Source organism: Lissotriton vulgaris, chromosome 2_1 (assembly GCF_964263255.1).
Source record: "Lissotriton vulgaris chromosome 2_1, aLisVul1.2, whole genome shotgun sequence".
NCBI lineage: Eukaryota > Metazoa > Chordata > Amphibia > Caudata > Salamandridae > Lissotriton > Lissotriton vulgaris.
The window spans coordinates 1,223,985,887-1,224,009,263 of NC_141687.1; the positions used below are offsets into that span (position 1 = coordinate 1,223,985,887).

The following is a 23,377-nucleotide window of genomic DNA, read 5'->3' on the forward strand; positions in this document are numbered from 1 at the left end:
CAAGTGGTCTCTTTGAGCAAGGAAATCGCCGATCTAAAAGCAGAGATTCTCGGGGGTGATCGTTTTAACTTGCTTTTTAATTGATTGTCCATTCATATGAGTTGGTCTTGTCTTACCGGTTGTCTCCTCCCTCCTCTGTAGTTTTCTGAGATTCATTCCTCTGGCGATCGACTGGTGATTTACGCACAGTCCTTTGCTGTTCCACGTCGTGAGCTCTACGGGGCCACGATCCCATGGTAAAATTGCCTTATTACCATTTGAGTTTCATCATAGTCTGAATCTATTGACTATGTTGTACCACTTATTAAATTACCATTATTTTTTCAACAGGATTGCCCCTCACTTCCCTTGCCACTATTGTCCTGATGAAGACCCCACTTAAGGACTGAACTCAGCCTACACATAGGGGTCGAAACGTCGACGCTGTTTCTTTATACAACTTCCGGCACCTACCCTCTACAGTTCTGTACTGACTGTGTGTCCGTTGAAAGTTATCATGCGAAATAATCAATTATTGTATGCCTAGAATTTTTTGGCTTTTGCATTTGTATTTTTGTTGATTGTTTTGCAAATTTGTGTATTTATCACTTATATCTCCAACTGTGTTCATCATTCCCTTACACTCCCTTGAGCACTTCCCCTCCCTTTCCTGACCCCCTCTTCTTTCGGGGGCACTTATTATTACAATTGAAAAAAAAATTCTTAAAATAACAGTGTAAGGTATTGTAAATAAGCTACAGTACTCTCCGAGAAACACAACTCTGATGTTTTTCTTGATGTTTTGCTTTAGTTTTTGCCAGTGTTTCTAGACACTTCTACAATGATATTGTTGCTTGCGACAAGTGATTATTTTTTTTTGTTCCTGTTTGAGTTCACTTAAAAAATGTTTTTACTGGATAATGCACTAATCTTAACACTCTTTCTGATTTGATTTTGTAACTAAGGTTATCTTCATTACAGGAGGTGGTTCCTGTGGCTTAGAAAGCTCAGCTCTTTATTTTGACAGCATCTGGTAGCTCCTTTAAGTAAATACAAAGGCCTTTCACGGGGAAGGGGCACTAAACTTGTTGTATACTTAACAGTTGACGCCCCTCACCTCAGGGACAAGCCATTGATGTAATCCTCATCTTTTCTTGCATATTGAGGGTTTGGAAAGCTACTCAGAGTAGTAGTAGTGATTTGTTACTCGTATTACAGACATGCGTTTTTTTCCTGTCGCAGTACAAAGGACACTACTTCCTGTAAACATTAAAATCTAAACTGTTTTGATAGGTTTTTAGCATTTGATGCCTTAATTATTTGATTTGCTTTGATTGTAAATTGTGAATACATAGTACTTACTAGCCTTAACCAGGCGCTACAGAGCTCTGCAGCGAGTAGCACATTACTCCAGTTTCCCAGATTATGCTTTCAGTGACAGGCTCTCCAGACGAAACTGCGGGCCAGTTCCATACATGTCTTCGCCAGGTGGGAGACTGGATGTCCACAAACTGTCTGAAGCTAAATGCAAGCAAGACCGAAGTCCTACTTTTGGTAATAACACCAACTTCTGGACCCCCGCTTTGCGGCCCTCAGAGTTTGATCCGCTTCCCTATCCAAAAGATAAGGTAAAAAACTTGGGGGTGACGTTTGACTCTATGCTTTCCTTCGAAGGTCATGTTAATCAGGTCACGTCCGCCTCCTTCTATACTTTAAAAATATTAAGAAGGATCCTGCCACTCATTCCAGTTGAATTGAAGAAATTAGTGGTCTTAGTGCCTGTATTGTCCAGAGCGGACTACTGCAATGGCCTTTTTATGAACCTCCGCAAACACTGCCTCAACAAATTGCCGATTGTGCAAAAGGCTGCATCGCTGCTATTGTTAGACATCCCAAAACACAAATCACTCTCCACGGCACTCAAAAAGCTGCTCTCTTGCAGCCTTATGTTCCTGCCTGCCAGCTCCGCTCAGCACAATCCCACAACCTGATAGTTACCCGATTCAAAAAGTGTGCTGGGAGGGATGGGGGGGGGGGGGGGGGGGGGGGGGGGGGTTGGTCAGTACGCCCCAGCTTTCGAATACCTTGCCGGTCTTTCAGGAAGGCTTTAAGGATGTGGGTTGTTCAATCTTTGAGCTGTCCCTATCGCTCTTATCTGTTTTGTGCAGAGCCAGCACCATGATTCCTTTTGGGTGAATGTTTTGCGCTTTACAAGTTTCAGTGCCAGCCTGATCGCATGGAGCTCCAAAAGGTTGATATGGAGACCAGACTCTGGCAGAGACCAGACACTGCTGATCTCCGCCTCACCCAGGTGGCCGCCCCATCCCAGGAGTGACGCATTCTCCACCACCATTAGATCTGGTTGGGGAAGGGAGAGCGATCTGCCTCTGACCCAATCTTGTTTCGTTAGCCACTACTGCAGATGGTGCACAGTTCCCTCCAAGATCTGGGCGTTGTCGGAAAGATTCCCCCGATACCCACTGGAACTCCTATTTGCAGAGCCTGCATATACCATCTGGTATGATCCACAAGCAGAATGCAGGAGGTTATGAGGCCCTGCAGTCTCAGTCATTCGGACCAAAATGCTGGATAGAGGCTGAAATATCTGTATCGTAGCTCAAATATCCCGGACTCGCAGCTCAGGAGATTAGGTCCGAAACTGCACTATGTCCAGAATCTCTTTGATGAAAGGGAGCTTCTGACAGGCAGTCAGGTGTGACTTAGACACGTTGATAGTGGACACCAGTGAGTGCAGGAGGTCCGCCGTAGCCTGGAGGTTGGAGACACCAGCCTGGAGAGAGCCAGCCTTCAACAGCCTGTCGTCGAGATGGGGCAAGACCGGTACCCCTGATTTGCGCAGAGGAGCTGTGACCGCCACCATCCTCTTTGTGAAAACCCGAGGGGCACTGGTAGGCCAAAGGGGAGCACAGTGCAATGAAGATGCTTTTGGCCCACTGTCAACCTTAAGTAACATCTGTGGGCAGGCAGGACGGGGATATGGAAATAAGTGTCCTGCAAGTCCAACACTACCGTCCAGTCTCCTGGTTCGAGGGCAGAAAAACCCTGGGTCAAAATGAGCATTTTAAACCTCTACTTCCGGAGGAGGAAGTTGAGGTTTCGGAGGTCTATGATCAGTCACAGGCATTTGTTTTTTTTGGGTACTAGAAAATAAAGGGAATACTAACCACATCCCACTTCTGGCACAGGGACCCTCTTGATCGTCCCCTTGACCAAGAGAGCCGTAACTTCCTGACGGAGAAGTGCCAAATGATCCTCTTCTATACAGTCATAGGAGGGTGGCATGGGGGATGATGTCATCTTGAAGGGCAGGGAGGAGCCCCTCCGGACTATGTGCAGAACCCACCTGTCCAACATGATGGACTAATAGCGGAGGAGGTGATGGCGAATCCTGCCGCTTACTCGTCGATGAAGGGCCTGAAATGGTCTAGGAGGGTTTGGAGGCAGTGGCAGAGGGGGAAGGGTGGACTGGCCTGACCGCAAGGTCCCTGATCCACGAGGACGCTGGGTCCCACCTCCGCGGCCACACAGAGGCTGGACAGCTTGCATGACTCAGTGGCTGGTCTGGACTGGACATGGCTGGCCACCCCCTCCATAGCCAGGAAAGACAGGCTGAGGGGGATAGATGGTAGCCGTGAGGCCCAAGGATCTAGCTGTAGTTTGAGATTCCTTGAAGCACTCAAGCACCAAGTATGCCTTGTCGCCCAAAAGGTGAGTGCCATCAAAGGGCATGTCCATCAGGGAAGCCTTGACATAACCAGAAGTACTCAACCAGGCATAGCGTCACAATGCTACAGATGAGGAAACTGTTCTGCTAAGTGAGTCAGTGGTGTCCAGTTTACAAAGAATGGTGTGTCTCTCCGGTCAGTAGCAGCCAGGGAGAAAACAGCTCGGGCCTCCTCCGGGCACTGAGGCAGTACCTGTGCAACCGTATCCCAGATGGTATTGAGGAATGGAATGGGATGGAAAGTGTTGTAGTTCCTAGGAATGATACTGCTTATGATATTCGGTTGCTGTCTCTGTCTGCAATGTGGCCCGGCGATTTGCGGCCTGTGTGCCACTGCCTGTATTCCCCATCCACGTATACAAAAGAAAAAAGACGAACAAATGATGCTGTATGATCAGATATACGGTCTCATGAATATAGATGTGTCCTGAAGGGCACAGTAGGGGACAAGGAGGGAATGAGGAAATAGAAATTTTTACGTGGCCAATGTGTCCCCTTGCATGTACACCACGTTTAGTGTATGTTCATGTCACACATGCACTTTCCCTCTCATGCCTGTAATAATAATGCCTCTGCATTTCCGTCCCATGTTAGAGTGTCAGTTACCAAGCCTTCCATGAAAGAAACGTTAATTCTGCCCTGAGGCCTATGTTGCCCATGTTGCCAATGTATTTGCATGGTGCACGTTTAAAAGTCGAGATGAACCCGTTTTGTGGCTCAGCCGAGCCAGGACCCGAATTCAGGCTCCATGCCTCCCAGACACTCTGAAAGCTGCAGCTCAGCTATGTATCCCTGACCTCTCGCATACTTTCTGCTCAGCCGAGAGGGGCCCAGCCCGGCCTGCCAAGACAGTATTTTGCTTACAGTTATCTGCTCTGCTCCACAGAAACACATTCCTGCCTAGCGAAGAAGTTAAACAGAACCCGTCTACAGAGATAGAGCCCAGCCTTTCTGTCTCCGTTTAAGTGATTTACAGAGCTCGCATCCATAGAAGGCCCATGGCCCCCACGCAATGCACGAAGAAATATATGCACATACTGGCTCTTAGTGATGAGCAACCTTTGCTCGAGCGACTTTTACTTCAAGATAATACATCCTCCAAACTTATGATACCAGATAATACCAGGCGTGCAGGTCGTCCTGACACTCAAGGCTCCTCGAAAGTCAGCTCCCCCCAGCTTCCCCCAGTTACACGTCATGACCAAGTGGCGCACACAAGTAGGGTAAAGGTTCCAGCTGACCACGCAGACCCCCTCCATGTATCCACCCACCTATGACACACATAGGACTCCTCAAGGGAACGCCCACGTGTACGCCTTCTTACACGCCCTTTTGCACGCCCATGTGCTCTTATCTCTCTTTCGCTTGCTCCGCCTGGAGCGCTCCGCCTTCTCTATGCAAGTTAATGTATGTTTAACGTATAAATAATGTACTCTGTGAATAAAGTTCAGATGACGACCCTTCCTGAACCTTAGTGGTGATGGAACCCGATTCTCCCCTAACTCGAGTTACTGAAATAAAGCCCTTTTGAATCGGACACAACGGACTCTGCCTCTCATTATATGCATGACCTTTTGTTTAAGTATAGAAATTCCGACAGGGTAACATTTTATTTACCACAGTATGGGAGTATTGGCCCAAAAGGGAAGCGTTATTCACCGGCATCAATGCCAAGCTGGAGAAAAAAACAACCTCTTCCCCAAGATGGCCCAGCTTCTTGGATTCCCTATCACGGGGTGAAGAAGGAAATGCACCTTTGCAAGATGAGGCCTGGACACCCAAGCTCTCAGAGGAAGGATGTTGCATAAGGAAAGCTGGGTCGCCCGGAGCGGGCGACTGTCCTGTGCACAGGAGCCCCTGTGCTGGGCTTGGACCAAGTGTTCAGAAGGACATCAGTGGGGCCTTAATTAAAGGGCAAAAGTTATTCATGGCTAAGCGCCAGGTGGCCCTCAAATGGAGGGCGGTCCCCCTGCCAACAGTGAAGGGATGGGTCATCAGTGTCACTCAATGCAAGACTCAACTGGATAATTACTGGGAGCTGATGCCAGCAAGATCCCACCCCCAGGATATCTGGGACCGTTTGTTAACTGGTTAAACACATTGAACACAGAAGAACTTTAAAAAGAACACTGGGTAATGAAGGTATTGCTGCTGTATAGAATGGGGCCTATCTATATTTTACCAAACAGTGTACTAGTTGACTAAGTAAGGAGACTGTCGAAATAACACAGCGCACTGATGTAAATGTGAACTGATGTGTGATGCAATCAGATTGACAATACTGATATATCACTGACCCAGTTACTGCTGAGTATTGTACTGGGGTTTGTTTTGTTATTGTATTCTGTGTTTACAAATACCAATTAAAAAAAAAAAAGGGCAAAAGAGGTTCGGAGTCAGAAGTCACAGGCTGAAGCACCTCTTTAAGGAGGTTAGTCCTGACTGCCACCGAAGGGAGCTCGAGGACAAGGACCTCGACTGCCCTTACCACCACTGCGTAGGAAACCTCTCCTCCGCAGCCACAGTAGGGGGAGAAAGCAAGCCAGTATCAGGGAAAGTGTCCAACCCACTGGCCTCACCCAGGTCCATCCACCAGTCCATGGGGTCTTCAAGTTGGTCTGTTAAAGGATCCAGTTGCCCCTCCCAGTCCTCTTGACCACCAACTAGCACAAAATAAACACCAGGGATGAACACAGGGACAAAAAAGTCACTTCTGGAATCGGAACAGACATTGATAGACGCCGGTCCAGCTCCGTGTCCACATTGGGGATGAGGATGGGTGTGACGCAGACTGCGGGGCATGGTTGTCGCCACCAGGATCAACATCGGGGAAAGTCGAGGTGGAACGACTAATTACGGTCCGGATCCACTAACGGATCCATGGGGGTCCTCCAGATTCAGGGCCGAAGATTCCAACACTAAAGGCCTGGGGCCCCCAACTGACTCCTCAGGCCAGAAGGCGCACCAGAAGAGATGGGCTGTCCAAAGATAAGGTGCAGGGTCTCATAAAAATTTCAAAATTGGGAGGTGCAGAGTAGTCCCTGAAGGAGGCTCCAATTATGGAGACCTAGAGCGACGACGTTCCGTGTCCCACATCGCTTCGGCTGACGGACTGGGTGAAGTCGAAGAATGCCTATGCAATTTCTACGACTTCTTGTGCCTACCTGAGCGCCCGAGGATTTTAAATTTGACGAGGAGTGTGGGCTCTGCAACCGTTCTCAGGACCTTCCTCTCGATTGAAAACAAGAGCAACACAAAGTCAAGCGCCAGGCCTCCAACAGCTTACGGGACTGCTCACGCAAAGCCTTCGGATTAAAGGCCCGGCATTCGGAGTACTACTAAGTTGTGGTCTCACTCCAAGCACCAGAGCCACAAGAGTTGCGGATCCGTCATTGACATCAGATGACCGGATCCGCAGGGCTTGAACCCAGCCATATGCTGAGATATTCTCAACGCACCAGGAGTCCAAGACTCTGAAAAAAATCGACCAAAGTCGAAAAAAGGTTACCCAAAAAATGGTTAAGGGGTAGCTCTCTCTCGATCTGCACTTAGGCTGGCACAGAAAAATAAAGACCTAACATCAGCGCGCCCACGTGGTGTCTATATAGAACCCATGACAGTTTCCGCTGCGTACAACACCTACATCACGTACTGCTGATGAAAAATCTACTGATCCAGACTGGTGCCTGGGGGGAATTCAAAAGGTAAGGAAAATACAACTAGAAGTCTCTATCAGATAATTATTCTTAGACACATGCGCTTTGAAATTCTGTTGTATGGTGGCCTCCGAATGTGGCAAGATCAGTGAATCTTCACATCATTGCTTTAACTGTGCCATGAGACGGGGTGCTCAAGCAAATGGTTTCCATGTATGTCTATGGAAATTTGACCTTACAGCTATTGTAATGTTACCATTGACTATAACCTAAAAGACACGGAATGATTCAAACATATGAGACCATACCCTGGAGAACGGGGGGAGTCCAAGACACTGTGGTCGTTGGAGGGCTGATAGCCTTAAAAGGTTTGCATTACAATTCTCCAGAGAAGTCGGTTTGGGTGATTTTAATCTTACAGATAAAATGAATGGACTTTCTGGTGCTCACTAACACAATATGGTCTTAGTAATATTCCAGCTGTTGTGAACAGCAACAGGAAGTAGAACTTTAAAAACTGTGCTATATGAATGTCTCCTGCTAGAAGGGTGATCGATTGTTGTTAGGAAACCGCCTCATCCCCACATGTTGCTACCATTTTGACTACCAAGCACTGGTGAAATGACTCTGTAATGCCCTATCCCTGCTGATCAGGACTCAGTGCATGTGAACTGGCTCTTGAAAATAGATGTTTAATTGACTTATCCCCAATTGGCATAATTCGACTTACTTGTAAGTCCCTAATATGTGGTACAAGGGGTATCAAGGGCATGTAAGAAAGTCTCTTGTGTAGGTTGCAGCACAAGTTATACCACCATGAGTGAGACAAAGGGAAAGCATGACTCCCAGCGTACAATTGCTGACTAAAGAGAGGAACATATGATGGACGGAATGCTGATCAAATCAAACATTCACCCCTGTCACAGATTTGGGTTTAAATCCATTGTTTCTTTGCTCACCACGCCAATCCAGTTTAGACCCAGCCATTTGCAAATCAGGCTTGACCCTGCTCCCCATGGGAACAGTCCAGCATGAACTACCAGGCAAGGTCCTCCCTGGACCAGAAACAAGCATCCTGGGACCGGTTTCGGGATATCACACCCTCATGAGCCAAGCTAGCTTGTATCCAGTGGCACAGTGAGAACATAATTTACTTCTGGGCATACTCTTCCTACTTAGGGCAACAAAAACAAAAAATATATGATGGACAGAATGCTAAACAAACCAATTAATCACCCACAGTCACAGATCTGGGTTTAATCAATCATTTTTTTGCTCACCACGGAACCCCAGTTTAGACCCAGCAATTGTTGACTGGCAGAACAGTTTTAAACTACTAACTCGACTGCCATTGCAAGCCATGGCAAAACTCAAGCCTTCGTTTTGTGTTTGGAAGTCACACCTAAATCAGGCTTACTGATCCCTGAAGATAAAGTGCATTAAATTAAAAGGTTGAACCTGTAAATCAAGTTTTAAAGGTCCTAACAGTAAACACTGACGCTATTACTGTCTGAAGACTAGTAGCCCCTTTGGCGAGTGACATGCTGACATTTCAGCAATGCTAACTTCAAAATGGGGGCCCCAAGATTAGTACTTAAAGGTATCAAAATAATTTGTTCATTAAATCCGATTTAGAGGTTGAATATATTTTAATGTCACAGGTGGGTAAAGTACCCAAGATGGCCTCCTGGTGATAGGTTTGAAAGACCCTCAGGAAGGGACAGAATGGGACTGTCATGGGAGGAGGAGTTATCTCCCTCCTAGCAGGAAAGTCAAACGGGGTGTGGACCAATTGGCGAACTTCAAAGGGGACAAAGATGAATGCTCATGTTGTCTAGAATTTGGTTAGCAACTTTTTTTGCACTAATCAAAATTAAACATCGGCTAGACACAGGTCTTTGGGGGTTCAAATAAAATCCTCAAGGGTGGTGGAAAGAGTAAGCATTGTCTGATTTCCTATTTAACTAGACCAGTGAAAGAGTCAACACTGTTTGATTAGTCCTCGCCGCGTCAGTGTACAAAGGCTAGGACAGTAGAATTGAGAAGTGGCGTCACAAAAATAAATGTAAAAACTGCAATTCTTGTCTCACTCTATAATTTTTACAGTTTAACATTCAGAAAGTGGCTTATACACATCTATCAGACAGTCATATTGACATAATTAAATCAGTATATTAAACAAACAAATATATATATATATATATATATATATATATATATATATATATATATATATATATATATATATATATATATAAACAAAGCCTTTATGAGGTTCATACCTGCTGGTTTGGTCCCAGGCATCAATGATTTTGGTGTAATCTAGTTTAGGACAGGATCCAGCCACTTTTGAAAGTAGCATCCAAGCAGCTGCAGAGTGATCCGTCTCAGTGTGTGAGATCAAATTGTTGATGAAAGTGGACGAAAATTTGTCTTTGGTTGACCACATATAAAAAGCCTTAGATACATAGCGACTGTAAGGAAAAACAAAAGGTTGCAAGTAAGCACTAGCAGAATTTGAGTACTGGCTATTTACCAAAACAGTGCAAGTGACATTTTTCTTTGAAAAAAGAAGTGTTGCCAAATGTTGGTCCCTCAGCAAGCCACATGGCAGAGTGTCAGGTTATATCACAAGTAAGGGGGACTGGGGTGCTTATTGTTCCAGCATACATACCCCTGGTATATCTGCATTCAAACAAGGGTATGCAGTTCCTTTGAGGAAAAGAGAGGACTGATAAGTACAATAAATTATCCGAAAGAAGGAGGGGGTGTCTCCCACTTTAGGAACTAAGGCACTCACACACCCGGCTGGGTGTCATGCGTCATCATAGCAAAAACAACAGTTGATGCTTCATCATAGGGCCTGCTCCTCATCAGGCCAGTGCTGCAATGCCCGACAGGCACCCTATGAGGGGCTCTTTGTCAGACATCTTTTATTCCCAAAGCTGCACGCTGCGGAGCTAGTATAGGGCCTGGTAGTGTCGATGAGTGTCAAGGACGTGAAGGAAATTTAAAACAGGATTCATTGGTAGTCAGATTGATTTTAATCAGTGAGTCCACATTTCCCAGCTAAAATGTGAGATGGCATACCACTGGTATGATGTTCAGTGGTGCCTACAGAGTAAAGGTAAACATATTTCTTGCCTGTGTTGTCAAAAGATCAAGAGGCAATTTGTCAGGACCATGAATAAAATAACTATCTACACAGTGGTTGGGTTCTCATTAGTATCAGGAGTAACCCAAACGCTCTAACAATGTAACAGTGAGGTAACTTATGGTAATACCGACCTAGAAAAAACATTGATATACTTTAATAAAAATAAACAGCATGCAAAAAAGTTATAAGTGTGCTGTTAGTTAAAATCACAAGTGACAGGTGCAGTGGAGAGATCGAAATAAGTGGCAGGCTTGTGGCACATTTATGGGCTAAGCAAGCACAATGGATAGTCAAACACCATGGTATGTATACAAAATGTATTACCTCACCCATCTGGGGTGGCTCACCAGCTACATTGATTGTTGGTAAAGAGCACATTACCATTTTAACATCCTAGTAGATGAGAGAAGATAATGGAGGGTATAATAATCTAGCTGTCATATCAAAGTGTAAAGTTGTCAATAGTCAACAAGGACTCAAGGAAGAATTCCCATGGTGACCGCAAGGGCCGGATACTCACACTTAAGCAGCGGCTCAGGGGCTGGACAACCTACCCTCGCTCTACCAGCTCGGCCGAGTGAATGCATCCGTGTTAGGCACAAATAAATAGTCCAGCCGACCAGCCGTCTAGTCTATTCAGATCGGAGAGCCCCATTTGGATGGTCGGGTGTACTTTGTACATCTAGAAAAGTGTGGCCGGTGAAGTAATCTGGCACATAAAAGTGACATGTCTGGGTGTGAAGCCTTGTTTCCAAGGCGAACGCCATATTGGAAGGTGGATAAATTGGTGCTGGGGAAAAACATCCACATACACTGCAGTGTTAGCAAACGTTGTCGTGCAGGTAATAAAACCAATTGTCTAGTTGTCCCTCATGGGTACGTTTTAAAAAAAAAGTCTCAAACGTATCAGCATGTTAATAACAGTAGCATCGCACTTATGCATGTAAAGCCTCAATTAAACTGCACTCCCTTGTTTGAATCCAGAGTTTCAGGTTAGTCATAAAATAAATTTCATAAAATGATGCTAAATAGGAGTAATTTACATAATCTTTTATTCTAAAAATCTGTCATGGGCCTGCTCCATGTACAAGCCTTGGTCAGTACTAGAATAACAAACAAGCTCAACGTTATAACATCCCAAATTCTAAAGAACAAGTAAGAAAGCGATTAGCATGTTATGAAAAGTCATTTGTAATGGTTGTGGATGTACACATTAGTTCAGTCAACTCAGCAGAAGTTAAATCATTACCAGAATTAAACCCAAAATGATCATTGTGGTCAACACAACAGTATGGAAATCAATTCCTACTTACTCTGAAGGCTACAACTTTGGAGACTGTAACAATGTAGAAAAACACTTGTGGGGAGACATGGCTGAGCAGGGACCATCAAAACTAGTCTCTACGGACTACTGGGTTAAAGCTTTCGCCATGAGGAAATAATTATGTTTTGAAAGTAACACAGTCAGAGTTCAATCAGAAGCAGCATAAGAAGCAACGAGGACACAAATGTAGCAAAGGGAGCTCTACAACAACAGCAAGAGAAAGTAACACCCCAAACTCTCCACCTACCAATGCAGATTTGGTGCTCCAAGATGGCTGAATTGTCAGTGGTAAATGCTTGCTTTGGAACCAATGTGTCCAGTTTAGCCAAGTTAGCTCCTGAAATTGAGGTGGGAACGGAGAACAGGGTAGCTTGGGAAATAGCAGTAAAGGGTGTAGCAGAGTAATGATATTGAGTGACAGGCCATATAAGGTGATAAGAAGACTAGTTAATGTTGCCTGCCCTGTTAACATGTAGGGCATGAGGACATTAGAAATAGCTGGCAGCGGTGAGAGTTGACTCCAGCCAGGAGCACATCTTGCAAGTTCCAGATGAAGAAAGGAGAGGAACACAAGCGCAGGCACCTTGTCAAATCACAAAGACCAATGCTACCAAGACCGACACGGACGCGCAGTGGAGAACAGCATCCCCAGTAGAGGCCACAGCCAATCACAGCTTGCCCAATAAAGAATGGACTGCAAATAATGAGACCTGAAACCAAATAGGACCAAGGACAGTTCTTTAAAGATGAACAACGGCGCGCAATCAGAAACAGGGAGTAAGTTGATCAAACACATTGAGGTACCGGTTTTCTTCAGCCTGAACCACTACAGACTTTGCTATGGATCTCTGTTGTAGTAATACTTTATTTCAGCTACCAGTGCTATAAAGGTGTACATGAATATACAAAATACGTAAATAGATAAAAGAAATAAAAGTTAATCTACAACAAATAAAATAAGTCCCAATACAGAATTCTCAGCTTTCTACCAATAAACAGAATACTGTAATGACACCTCCCCAACAAGAAAATCAAGGTGCAATTTAGCAACCAAGCAGTAAAGGTAACTAAAAAGTAACGCAAAAGTAATCCAAAATATTTTCAAACTATTCTGAGCTGTTTTTAAAGCAACTCCAAACCTGTAACAATTACGAATCTATCGACAATTGCATTTCTGTGTACCATCATGCATTTGAAAGCATTTTCTAACCTACCTGTGCTAAGTTCTACATGGTTCTAGAAATAAAACATCAATATGCCTTTTTTATACTTACCCAATTGGTCTGGATTCAGTCTGAATGTGTATCATCAGTTTTTGCCTGAGTGAATACAATAAATGCTTAACACACCTCCTGATTTGCTTAACTGCTCGAACACACTACCACAAAGAGCGGTTAGTGATTATCTACTTTAGCCTCTGCTATACCTCTGGAGATCCATTGGACTTTGAGCACACTATACCGTATTTTAGTGTAGAATATACAGAGCCAGCTTCCTACACATCAGCTATGCTTCTCAAAAGAAAAAAAGAAACACCATGCGGGGGTTTGGCGAAGTCTCCGGGCTTACCCTTAACCTATCTAAGTCGACCCTGTGGGTTCTGCATGGCGGAGCGGTGGCCGACGATTGGGCTGCTGATCTACGAGTGGCGACGGACGGCCTGAAATACTTGGGTGTTTTCCTCTCGACTTCGCGGGCCGTGGCCTGGACGCGTAGTGTCCTACCGGTGTGGGAACGGGTCCAGACGGATGTCAAAACGTGGTCCAGGATGCCGCTTACGATCTTTGGGAGGTCGGCCATCTTTAAGATGGTGGCGCTGCCGAGACTGCTGTACCAACTCCAAAATTTCCCGCACCCTATCGGCATGGCGTGGTTTCGCCAGGTGAACTCTGTGCTGGGCCGCTTCCTGTGGGAGGGCGGAGCAGCCAGGGTGGCCCTCAAGACATGTTTTCTATCCACCTACTGTGGTGGCTTGGCCACGTCTGATCTCCTCTCCTACTACCAAGCATCGCATCTGCTTGTTCTTAACGATTGGTGGTATGGGGATAGGAGTGATCCGGCATATGCCCTGGAAAGGCATCTTATGGGTGACCATACGCTCCACACAGTTCTATACTCGGCGCGTATATGCCGTGGGTTGCCATCGGCGACAAGGGTGGTCTTTGCAGTGTGGCGGCAGTCCTTGCGCCGCATGGGCTGGTGGGGCAAGTTGACGGCGGAAACGCCGCTGTGGCACAACGGTCTGCTTCCAGAGCTGGCGACTCTGGCTGGGTTCGAGGGTTGGGAGACTATTGGGATTACTCAACTGGGTCACGTCGTGTCCGGCGCAACCCTCAAGTCCTTTGCAGACCTCCGAGTGGAATTCCAAATGCCTCAGTCCCAGTTTTTCCGTTACCTACAGCTGCGACATGCCCTCGCCCCAAGCATTGCCGGCCTTGACTCCCTTCCGGAGTTTAGCCCAATTGAGGCGAAAGTCTTTATGGGCGACCTGGGAGACAAGAAGGTTTCCAGGATCTACCAGACTCTGGTTATTCACTGCTCGTCTACTCTCAGCTCCCTCCGGGAAGCCTGGGAAGTGGACGTGGGCACCCTGGACGAGGACGACTGGAGTGAGGCCCTGGAGTCTCCCCGTGGCACCGCTATCGCGGTTCGGCTCCGCCTCATACAATTCAAGTATCTACATCGTGCCTATTACACACGTGAACGACTGTGGAGGGCTGGTTTGATTGAGTCATCGGAGTGCCTGCGATGTGGGGAAGTGCCTGGCACCTTGTTGCACACAGTATGGTCATGTGGTCGCCTGGCTGGCTTCTGGAGGGGTGTATGGGATTGCCTGGCTGAGGTCCTGGGCTGGGATCTTCCCCGTACCCACCGGCTGGGCCTGCTGCACGTCATGGACGGGGTTGGGGGCAACATCTATAAACGTCACCTATTGCTTCTGGGCCTGGTGGTGGCTAAGCGCGACTTGGCTCGGGCCTGGAAATCTGTGAGGGCCCCCCCCCTGTCGGCATGGAAGGCGGGACTGGACTATTTTATGGGTCTTGAGAAACCAATTTTTGAGGCGCGGGGCTGCCCGCGCAAGCACTTCAAGATCTGGAAGCGGTGGGCTGACTATCGTGGCCTATCCTTGGAACCCCCAGCGGAACCGGAGGAGGACATTTGATCAAAGCGCTGTCTCTGGCCCTAAAGGCACATCCCAGGTTGCTTCATGCCTGCTTCTCTTATATGAACCATCTCTGTGTTGCCTCTGTACATGTGTGGAAAGGGGGGGGGGATAGTGGGTACGGGTGGGGGTGTAGTTGGGGTTGGGATGGGTAGTTGGGATTTTAAAGCTGAGCTTCATTGATACTTGCTTAGTATTTCTTGTGTATGTGATCCATACATTGATCTTGATGTGGTGACCTTGGTGTGGGAAGGTGCCTCATGCTTGTCATTCTTTTGCTCAATAAACTTGGTTGTGAAAAAAAAAAAAAGAAACACCAGCAAAAAGAAAAGGACAATACGAAAAAAGTTTTCCCTTCGGATGCCATAATTCTGGTGGATGCTTCATCTCCGTGCAGATTCCTAAACTTGTGAACATGCCCTAAAGCCAGTCTGGACCGGAAACTTCTCTATACTAATTCCTCCACATCAGCGGAAGGAACAGACTCCATTACAGTATCATCATTTTAACACCTAGTGACATCAATGGTGGTATAAGGTGCCCAACCGACTTTGTAACATCAGTCTCAAGTCTATTTTTTCTGCATCCACAAGGAAGAAGAATATATTTGTAATAAATATATGCAATTTAATCATAAGCTTATGAGTATCCAAACAGTAATGTCTGGCAAAAGTGTGCAGAGATGCCCATATAGCTGCTTTACTTATCTCTTCTAATAAAACTACCCTTACCAAAGCAGAGGTATAGGTTTTTGTTTCTGCAGAATGAGCATTTAAGCCCTCAAGTTGTACTTTATGTCATAAAGAATAAACAATGTAAATGTATAAAATAATACAACTGAATAAAGTCCTTTTGGGTACGGACTTCCTCTTCTGTCCCCAAGGTAGCCACAGAAAGCTGGTTGTCAATACAGAAGTCTTTTGCTCTATTTATGTTCAAACAAACCATACATTTTGGATCCAGCCTATGGAGCCACTCTTCCTCCTTCAAAGGATGAGGAGGTGGATAAAAAGAGGGGAGGGTAATAGACTGACCAAGGTGAAATGAGGTTAAAAGTTAAAGCAGAAAATAAGTAATGGTCCTTCGTACCAACTTGTAAGAAAAGACGGATGTAGAGGATGGATGAGTATTAAGTGCTTGCAGCTCACTGGCTTGTCATACTCAAGTAACAGCTACTAAAGTGTGTTTCAAAACTAGGGCCCTGAAAGGGGTCGTCTCTGTCCCTAGAAATTGATTCGCAGAGCGGGGAGAATGGGTGGGTCGGTAAGTAATCTTTGGCTAGATATAATCTATACCAGATAATGCGTTACTTAAGGTAAGTAACTTATTCATCTGATAGAGACTTCTAGCTACATATTCCTTACCTTTGAATAGACACCCAAGCAATACCATACCGGAGGAGGGTCTGTAAACTAAATTTGAATGAGCAAGTCCTGCAGTACCGAACGGGCAAAGTGACGTTCCCTGCAGACCTGACTGTCCAGACAGTAATGTCTGGTAAACGTATGGAATGAAGCCCATGTTGCTGCCTGGCAGATATCCAGGACAGGTACTTTGTGTGGTGAAGCAGCGATCGCAGCTTTAGCTCTGGCAAAATGAGCTTGTAAACCTTCAGGAAGTTGCTTCTTGGCCATAGCTTAGCAATTTTTTGATACAGAGCAAGACCCGTGGAGAGATGGCTCGCTTCTACACCGCCTGACCTTCAGTGTCCAGAACAGCTCAGACGAAAGGGCGTGTCTGAGAGGTAGTGAGGTGTGACTTCGGCATGTTTATAGGGAACCCCAGAAAGTTTGCGATAGTCTGGAGGTGGAAGACGACAGACTGGGGCGAGTCGCCTTCCTCTGTCAGTCGTCGAGATAAGCAAAGACAGGTACCCCTGATCTCTGCATATGAGCTGTAACTACCACCATCGCCTTGGTGAACACCCGGGGGGTGCTGGTAATGCTAAAGGGTAGAACGGTTAACTAAAGATGCTCGTGGACTACAGTAAACCGCAGATAGCACAGGGGAGAAGGCAGGACAGAAATATGAAAATAGGCGTCCTGCAAGTCCAATGCTACCATACAGTCTCCTGGATCCAGGGCAGACAAGACCAGAGCCACCATGAGCATTTTGAATTTCTCCTTCTTGAGGAGGAGATTGAGGGCTTGAAAATGTAAAATAGGACGGAGGCCTTTGGCCTTTTTGAGGACCCGAAAGAAGCGGGAATAGCAACCACAGCCCACTTCTGGAACCAAATTCCTCTCTATGGATCCGTTGGTCAAGAGGTCCATGACCTCCTCACGGAAAAGGGACAGATAATTCCCCATTAGCAGGTCGTTAGATGGTGGTATGGTGGGGAGAGGTAGTCTAGAAGGGGAGAGAGTAGCCCCTATGGACAATTTGCAAAACCCCCCTGTCTGATGTTGTGGACTGCCAGTGGGGCATGTGATGGTAAATCCAGCCGGCAACTGGGTGCCCACTGTGGTAAAGGGCCAGACTAGGAGGGTTTGAATGTTGTTGCAGTCGGGTGGCAGACTGACCAGACCACAGGCCAACTGACCCACAAAGCATGTGTGTACAGCACCCTTGTCCATGCAGAGGCTGGGGATTATGAACAGCATGGTGAATGGGCTAGAATTGGTGAAACTGAAAGCCCTTCCGGTGCCACAAAAGGAGCAAAAGGCAGATTGGGGGTGACGTGGGACCGCAGCAAGGCCCAATGACCTTGCCGTAGTCCAAGAGTTCTTGAAGCAATCAAGTGTCGAAAATAACTTTTCTCTGAAGAGAAAGGTGCCATCAAAGGGCATGTCCTTAAGGGAAGCTTGGACATGCCCTGAAAAGCTAATCGTTCTTAGCTGGTCGTCGGTCCTAAGGGCCACTGTAGTGAAAACCGATCTGCCTAGCAAGTCAGTCGTGCCAAGTCTGCGTCAAATTGTGAACTTCAATGCATTTCTCCTGTTGCTGACAGCTTGGGAGAGTCTGGCCCAGGCCTCCTCTGGGTCCTGTGGCAGCACTCACGCAACTGTGTTCCACAGAATAGGGGATTAACGGCCCAAAAGGCTTGAGGTGTTCATGTACTACGTATGCCAGGCTGGCGGAGGCTCTTTCCAAACGAGTCAAGCCTCTTGGATTCACAATCCAGGGGAGCGGTAGAGCAAGTGTCTTGGGAAGCGGAGGCTTGGACCATCATTCTCTCAGGGATAGGGTGTTGCGTGAGAAGGTTTGGGTCCCTAGGTGCTGGTCGATGGTAGCGGGCAATCGTCCTATTCACAGGAGCCCCTGTGGTGGGTTTAGACCAGGTACCCAAAAGGACGTCCGTGCGAGAATCATTGAATAGGAGTTAGGGGTTTGGACGGGGAGACTCCTGGTTGTAGCACCTATATCAAGATGTTTGTCTTGACTGCCACCGATGATAGCTGAAGTTCAAGGACCTCAACCACCCAGTGCTACCTCCTCCACAGCCATGGTAGGGGGAGAAAGCAGACCAATGTCTAGGGACGTAGCCAGTCCAAAGGCTTCACCCACTTCCTCACACCAGTCCATATTTTGTTCTTCCTGAAAGGGCTGGCATTCTAAAGGGTCCAGCATCCCCTCCCAGTCTTCTAAGAGATCTAGCCCAAGAGAAGAGAGCTCAGGCTACGATCTAAGTGGAAAGTCTCCCGTCAGCATTGAAGTCGGGTGACGCCCATCCGACTCCAGGTCGGAGTCAAGGATGACAATGGGCATGAAGTCGCCTTCGACTTCTGGCACGTCGCCATAGGGACTGGTGCCGGGGAAGGGCAAGATGGTACAAATGACACTGGTCTCGATCCAGGTATAAATCCTTGGGGGCCCATTGGAGCCAAGCTGGAGCTGCCAGCGTGGAACCAGATGGGGGTCACCCCCGTGACCAGCTCCCAGTAAGTCGGGAAGGTGCCGAGTCGGCCCAGGCGCACATTCCGAGCAACAAAGCCTAGAATGCCAATGCTGCCTCGTAACGTCTGCCGACGAGAATTCAAACAACACTTAGACTTCTTTTTCTTCAGCCTCGACTTACATGAGTGTCCCAACAACTGAAGCTCCAAGACCGGTCCTGAGACTTTTCCCCAACCGAGACTTCAGCGTGCATTGATTCGCATGCCAGGCCGCCATGAACTTTAGAAACCACTCCCTCAAAGCCTTCGGGTGCATGACCCAGCAATCGGAGCACGACTTAGGGTCGTGGTTGCACTTCAAAAACCACAGACAGACCAGGTTCGGGTCAGTCACCGACAACGGGTGATGACAGGCTCTGGAGGGCTTGAATCCCATCTTGCAGGATGACACCCTCGCCAAAACAGGAGGAAATACCTTACAAACGGTTGACAAAATTCCAGTTATAAAGCGACTGAGGGGTAGCTCTTCTCTCGGATCAGCGCTGGCAGACATTGAAATAAAATAAATTACATCAGCACGCCTAAATAGATACGGCAACAATACGTTTGGCATGGGCGCAGACGGATGCAGAGCCATTCAATGCCACCTACTTGCACGCAGGGGTACTGCTCACGTAAAATCTGCCAGATCCACTCTGACGCCTGGGGAATTTCAACATTAAGGTATCTGTGACTCGAAGTCTCTATCAGATAACAGAGTTTTGAAATTCAACCTTATGTGACTACTACGCAATGGTTCAAACAGAGAACCCATCAACAATGTTAGAACTAAATTGAGGTCCCATTGCGGGATTATAAAAGGAGTAGGAAAATACCTATTGTTCCACCTTTGAGAGGAAATGCATACTGAAGTTGAAAATTCCATTTTATCTGGTATCCATGCATCATGGATCCATGCAACAGACACCGGAGGGCACCAAACTTCAGGCAACACAGGTCATGAGCGGCAAACAAGTCTACCTGGGGAATGTCCCATTGAGTGAAGCTGTACTGAATTACCTCCAGATAGAAATGCTTCTTGTGGTCAGACCAGCTTAGTCAAATGAGGCTTTCAGATATCCTGCCAAATGGTTTACGACCAGCTACACTCTGCACTGCTCTTCTAGTGACCAGAGTCCTCTAATCTCCAGATCCTCCAAATTAAACCACAGCCTACAGTGGGTGCATAGTCACTATTGTGATCACTGTCGGAGGACGTAAAGGCCCACTGCAGGTATGTTTTACTCTGCCAGCAAATGGGGTCTGCTATAGCCTCCCGAAAGAGGACTGTGGCGTACAAGACTTTTCCCCCATATTGGAACCTCTGCTTAAAGTAACCACTGGAGAGCCCATGTGCCAAAGTGAAAGTATGACCAGTAGTATACAAGAGGCAAGCAGAACTAGCAGGTGTAATACCTTCAGGGCTCGATTGTCTGCTAAGTCTCAAAAGAACGGTGCTTCAAACTAGAAGAGGTCCAGTTAAATTGCAGACTGACCAAGTTTTTTGACATTGTATCTACAAGATTTTCTCAACTACACGGCGCAGCAGAAACAGTCTGCCAAGGTCCTGCCAAGCCAAAGCAAGCAGAGAACATTGACTCACACTTTCAATTGACTAGTGGGTTAGAGACACTGTAATCGAGAATGATAATTTAATACGGTTTTATATACCTTTTTCCTTTAACACACGCGTTTTTAGGTTTATAACGATTTTAATGATGTATGTTTTATATTGTGAGTTTTAATTAACTGTACAATAAAGTAATCAATCAATCAAAAGAACGGGATAAAGGACTGAGAAACTTAAATCCTCTAGCTGGTGGGACAGCTCAGAGAGATGTTTCTTGAGTACTTCCCGTATGAACAGGAGATACTGAGAGGGTTTTACTGGAGATTTGTGTCTGGTTATAAAAAAGCCCAGGTTGGAGAGAAGAGATGGTATTGTTTGCAAGTGGCGAGGCACCATCTCTTATAAACTAGATTTCACAAGTCAATCGTTCGAATACAGAAATACAGAGCTGCTACCCCTGCTATCATCTATTTAAAGACTTGAGGTGTGGTACTTAGTACAAAAGGAAGAAACAAAAAAGCAGTGAAAACTCACCACTCACACTTCCTGAGGGGCTGCAGGATCAGTATGTGGAAAAACCCTTTCAAAAATCCAATTACAACATCCAGCCTTGTTCTTTCCGTGCCAAAAGTACTTAGGTCAGGGATGGAATTCTGAATTTCTCCATGCAGGAAAAAAGGGTCAAAACTCAGAGGTCTAGGATTGGATTGAAACCGTCAGCCTTTTAATTCTATTATATTTCGTTACTCACATCAATACAACATGAACTTCCCTAATGCAGAAAATAGGGGAGACTTTCTGCCCACCGTCATACACTTCCACATTTTCTAATCAGTCAGCATGATTTTTACAGGCCAGTTTTACATGGCGTAGTTCTGAAGCCAACAATCTGTTTTGGTCTTTGAATCCCTTTACAGGAACTGTTGTAGGAGCTTACAGACTTTTCATCCGCGATGATTCAGGCAGCTGTTTTTCATACAATTCAAATAGGTATTTACAACAGAGCAGGTCTTTTAGCCACAGTCTTACCATTGGAATGTCCTTATCTCATGGCTGCCCGTTGTTTCATCAAAAATGGTAATGCTGTGAGTTTTCTTACTGGTACTGGTATTTTTTTAGATACTCCATAATCAATGTAGGATCCTGGGGTATTTTATAATCAACCATTGCCTGTAGCATTTTCAAAACCTCACTCAATCATTTGTTAATCCATGTTATGTGTGGAAAGTGTGCTCCTGTATTCCTACATCCTGGACATCTATCATCACTAAGGACTAACTTTATCAGACCTAGTTGGGTACAGTGAGTCAAATGAAGAAATTTAAAGTGCATACAGAGTCCGTTGCTAGTAGGCAGTATCCCAGTCTATTGGCAGGAGGATCTCCATACATATAACATGTCCAGCAGTGCCCTCTCCCATTTCCCTTTTTGTCTGGGGACAACTATATAACCCTCTTCTTTTTGGGGTTCATGAGCAATAATATAGATCTCAACTTAGAGGGTCCCTCAGAGTTTGCAGCAAACAACCTTTAGAATCTTGTTCTAATTCTATAGTATAGAAAGGTCACCATCAGACTATTCTGCCTCAATCGCTCAGAGCCATCGTGAGAGGAACAAACAAGAAAAAAATTAACTAAGTGTGGTCAATCCCAGCCTCTCAAGAAACATAACACCCTCTCTTCTCCACTAAAGACTTCAAAAGTGCACCGGCAAACCCTGTCTAGTGGGACACTTACTTACTTGTGAAGAGGCTATCGACTGCACAGCGCACTTTTTGCATCGGCGTGTGAGGCTCCCAGCTGACTACTCGCCGCACCCGCTTCGCGGGTGCCGCTTCGCGGGTGCCGCTTCGCTAGTGAGCCCCTGTCCCAGCAACTTTGTGCGTGCACACGAGAGGACCTGGGCGGAAAGGCGGTAAAGGGCGCGAAGCACCAGCGGGGCTGCGAGTGTGCAGGGACTTCATTTCCCAGAAGTCCCTGCGAGACCACGGAAGAGCTTCCGGTCCGCTCTCCCTGCTGGCCCGCCCCTCACCCAAACCGCCACCTACTTAACACCAACTCACTCCCGCAGCGCGGGACGCAGCCCGGGCTAAGGCCGTTCGAGTACGGGTGAGTCCGGTCCGGCCCACCACCCTAACAACTACACTTCGGCCTCCCTAATACAGGTATCTACAAACAACTTGATCCCCTCTACAATTGGTCAATCTATCACCCTCCCCAGGTGTATAATCATTGCAAAATGAACACGAGATCCACCAGGCAGAAAAAAAAAATCAAAAAAGAATGGTATAGGCGACCCACTACTAGGTTCAATGGATGACTTCCTGGCCAAAGCTAATACTTTTATTGATCAGAGCATAAGCTTAATCGAGGGCAGAGTTTCTACAGAACTGGCAATTGCGCGTCGTTCATCAATGGGATTACTTGCAACAGCAAAAACCCCGGAAATACACCCAGTCTCAACGCAAATGGCGGTGACTACAAACATAGTCAGCCTACCTAACAATGTTGATTTGTCAGCATCCCAAATATCCGTAACCCTTTCAGAAACCGATCTTGAGAACACCCCTGATATCTTTCCCGACCCCACACCCGAAGAAACCAGACAAATGAGAGGCAAGCGGGAGGGGGCTGTAAAAAAACGGAACACAAAGAGCAAATCGGATCATACTACAAAACCCATAACACCCAAGCATTCAAAATTGGTTACTGACACAAACGTCCCAGTGGCATCTAACCACTCTGCTCCCCCAACTAATAACGTGGTAACAATTCATCATGTTCCGCGTGATCTCTGTGATCCTTTAATGCCAGATTCACTAACCTCAGAAAATATAGGAAGACAACGAGAAACAGCAAGATTAATCACAGAGATAGCTTTTCTTTTAAATTCCCACATACGCCCACTA

The 23,377-nt window shown here is 46.4% G+C and overlaps 1 protein-coding gene across 1 annotated transcript in view; it reads right to left on the reverse strand.

The window, feature by feature from the left end:
* Window positions 1-23,377, reverse strand: part of NCAPD3 (non-SMC condensin II complex subunit D3) — a 1,036,822-nt gene that overhangs the window by 372,243 nt on the left and 641,202 nt on the right. Inside the window, exon 17 of the mRNA XM_086956941.1 lies at window positions 9,663-9,854. Within this exon, the coding sequence (XP_086813067.1) occupies window positions 9,663-9,854 (192 nt within the window). The remainder of the gene's footprint in view (window positions 1-9,662; window positions 9,855-23,377) is intronic.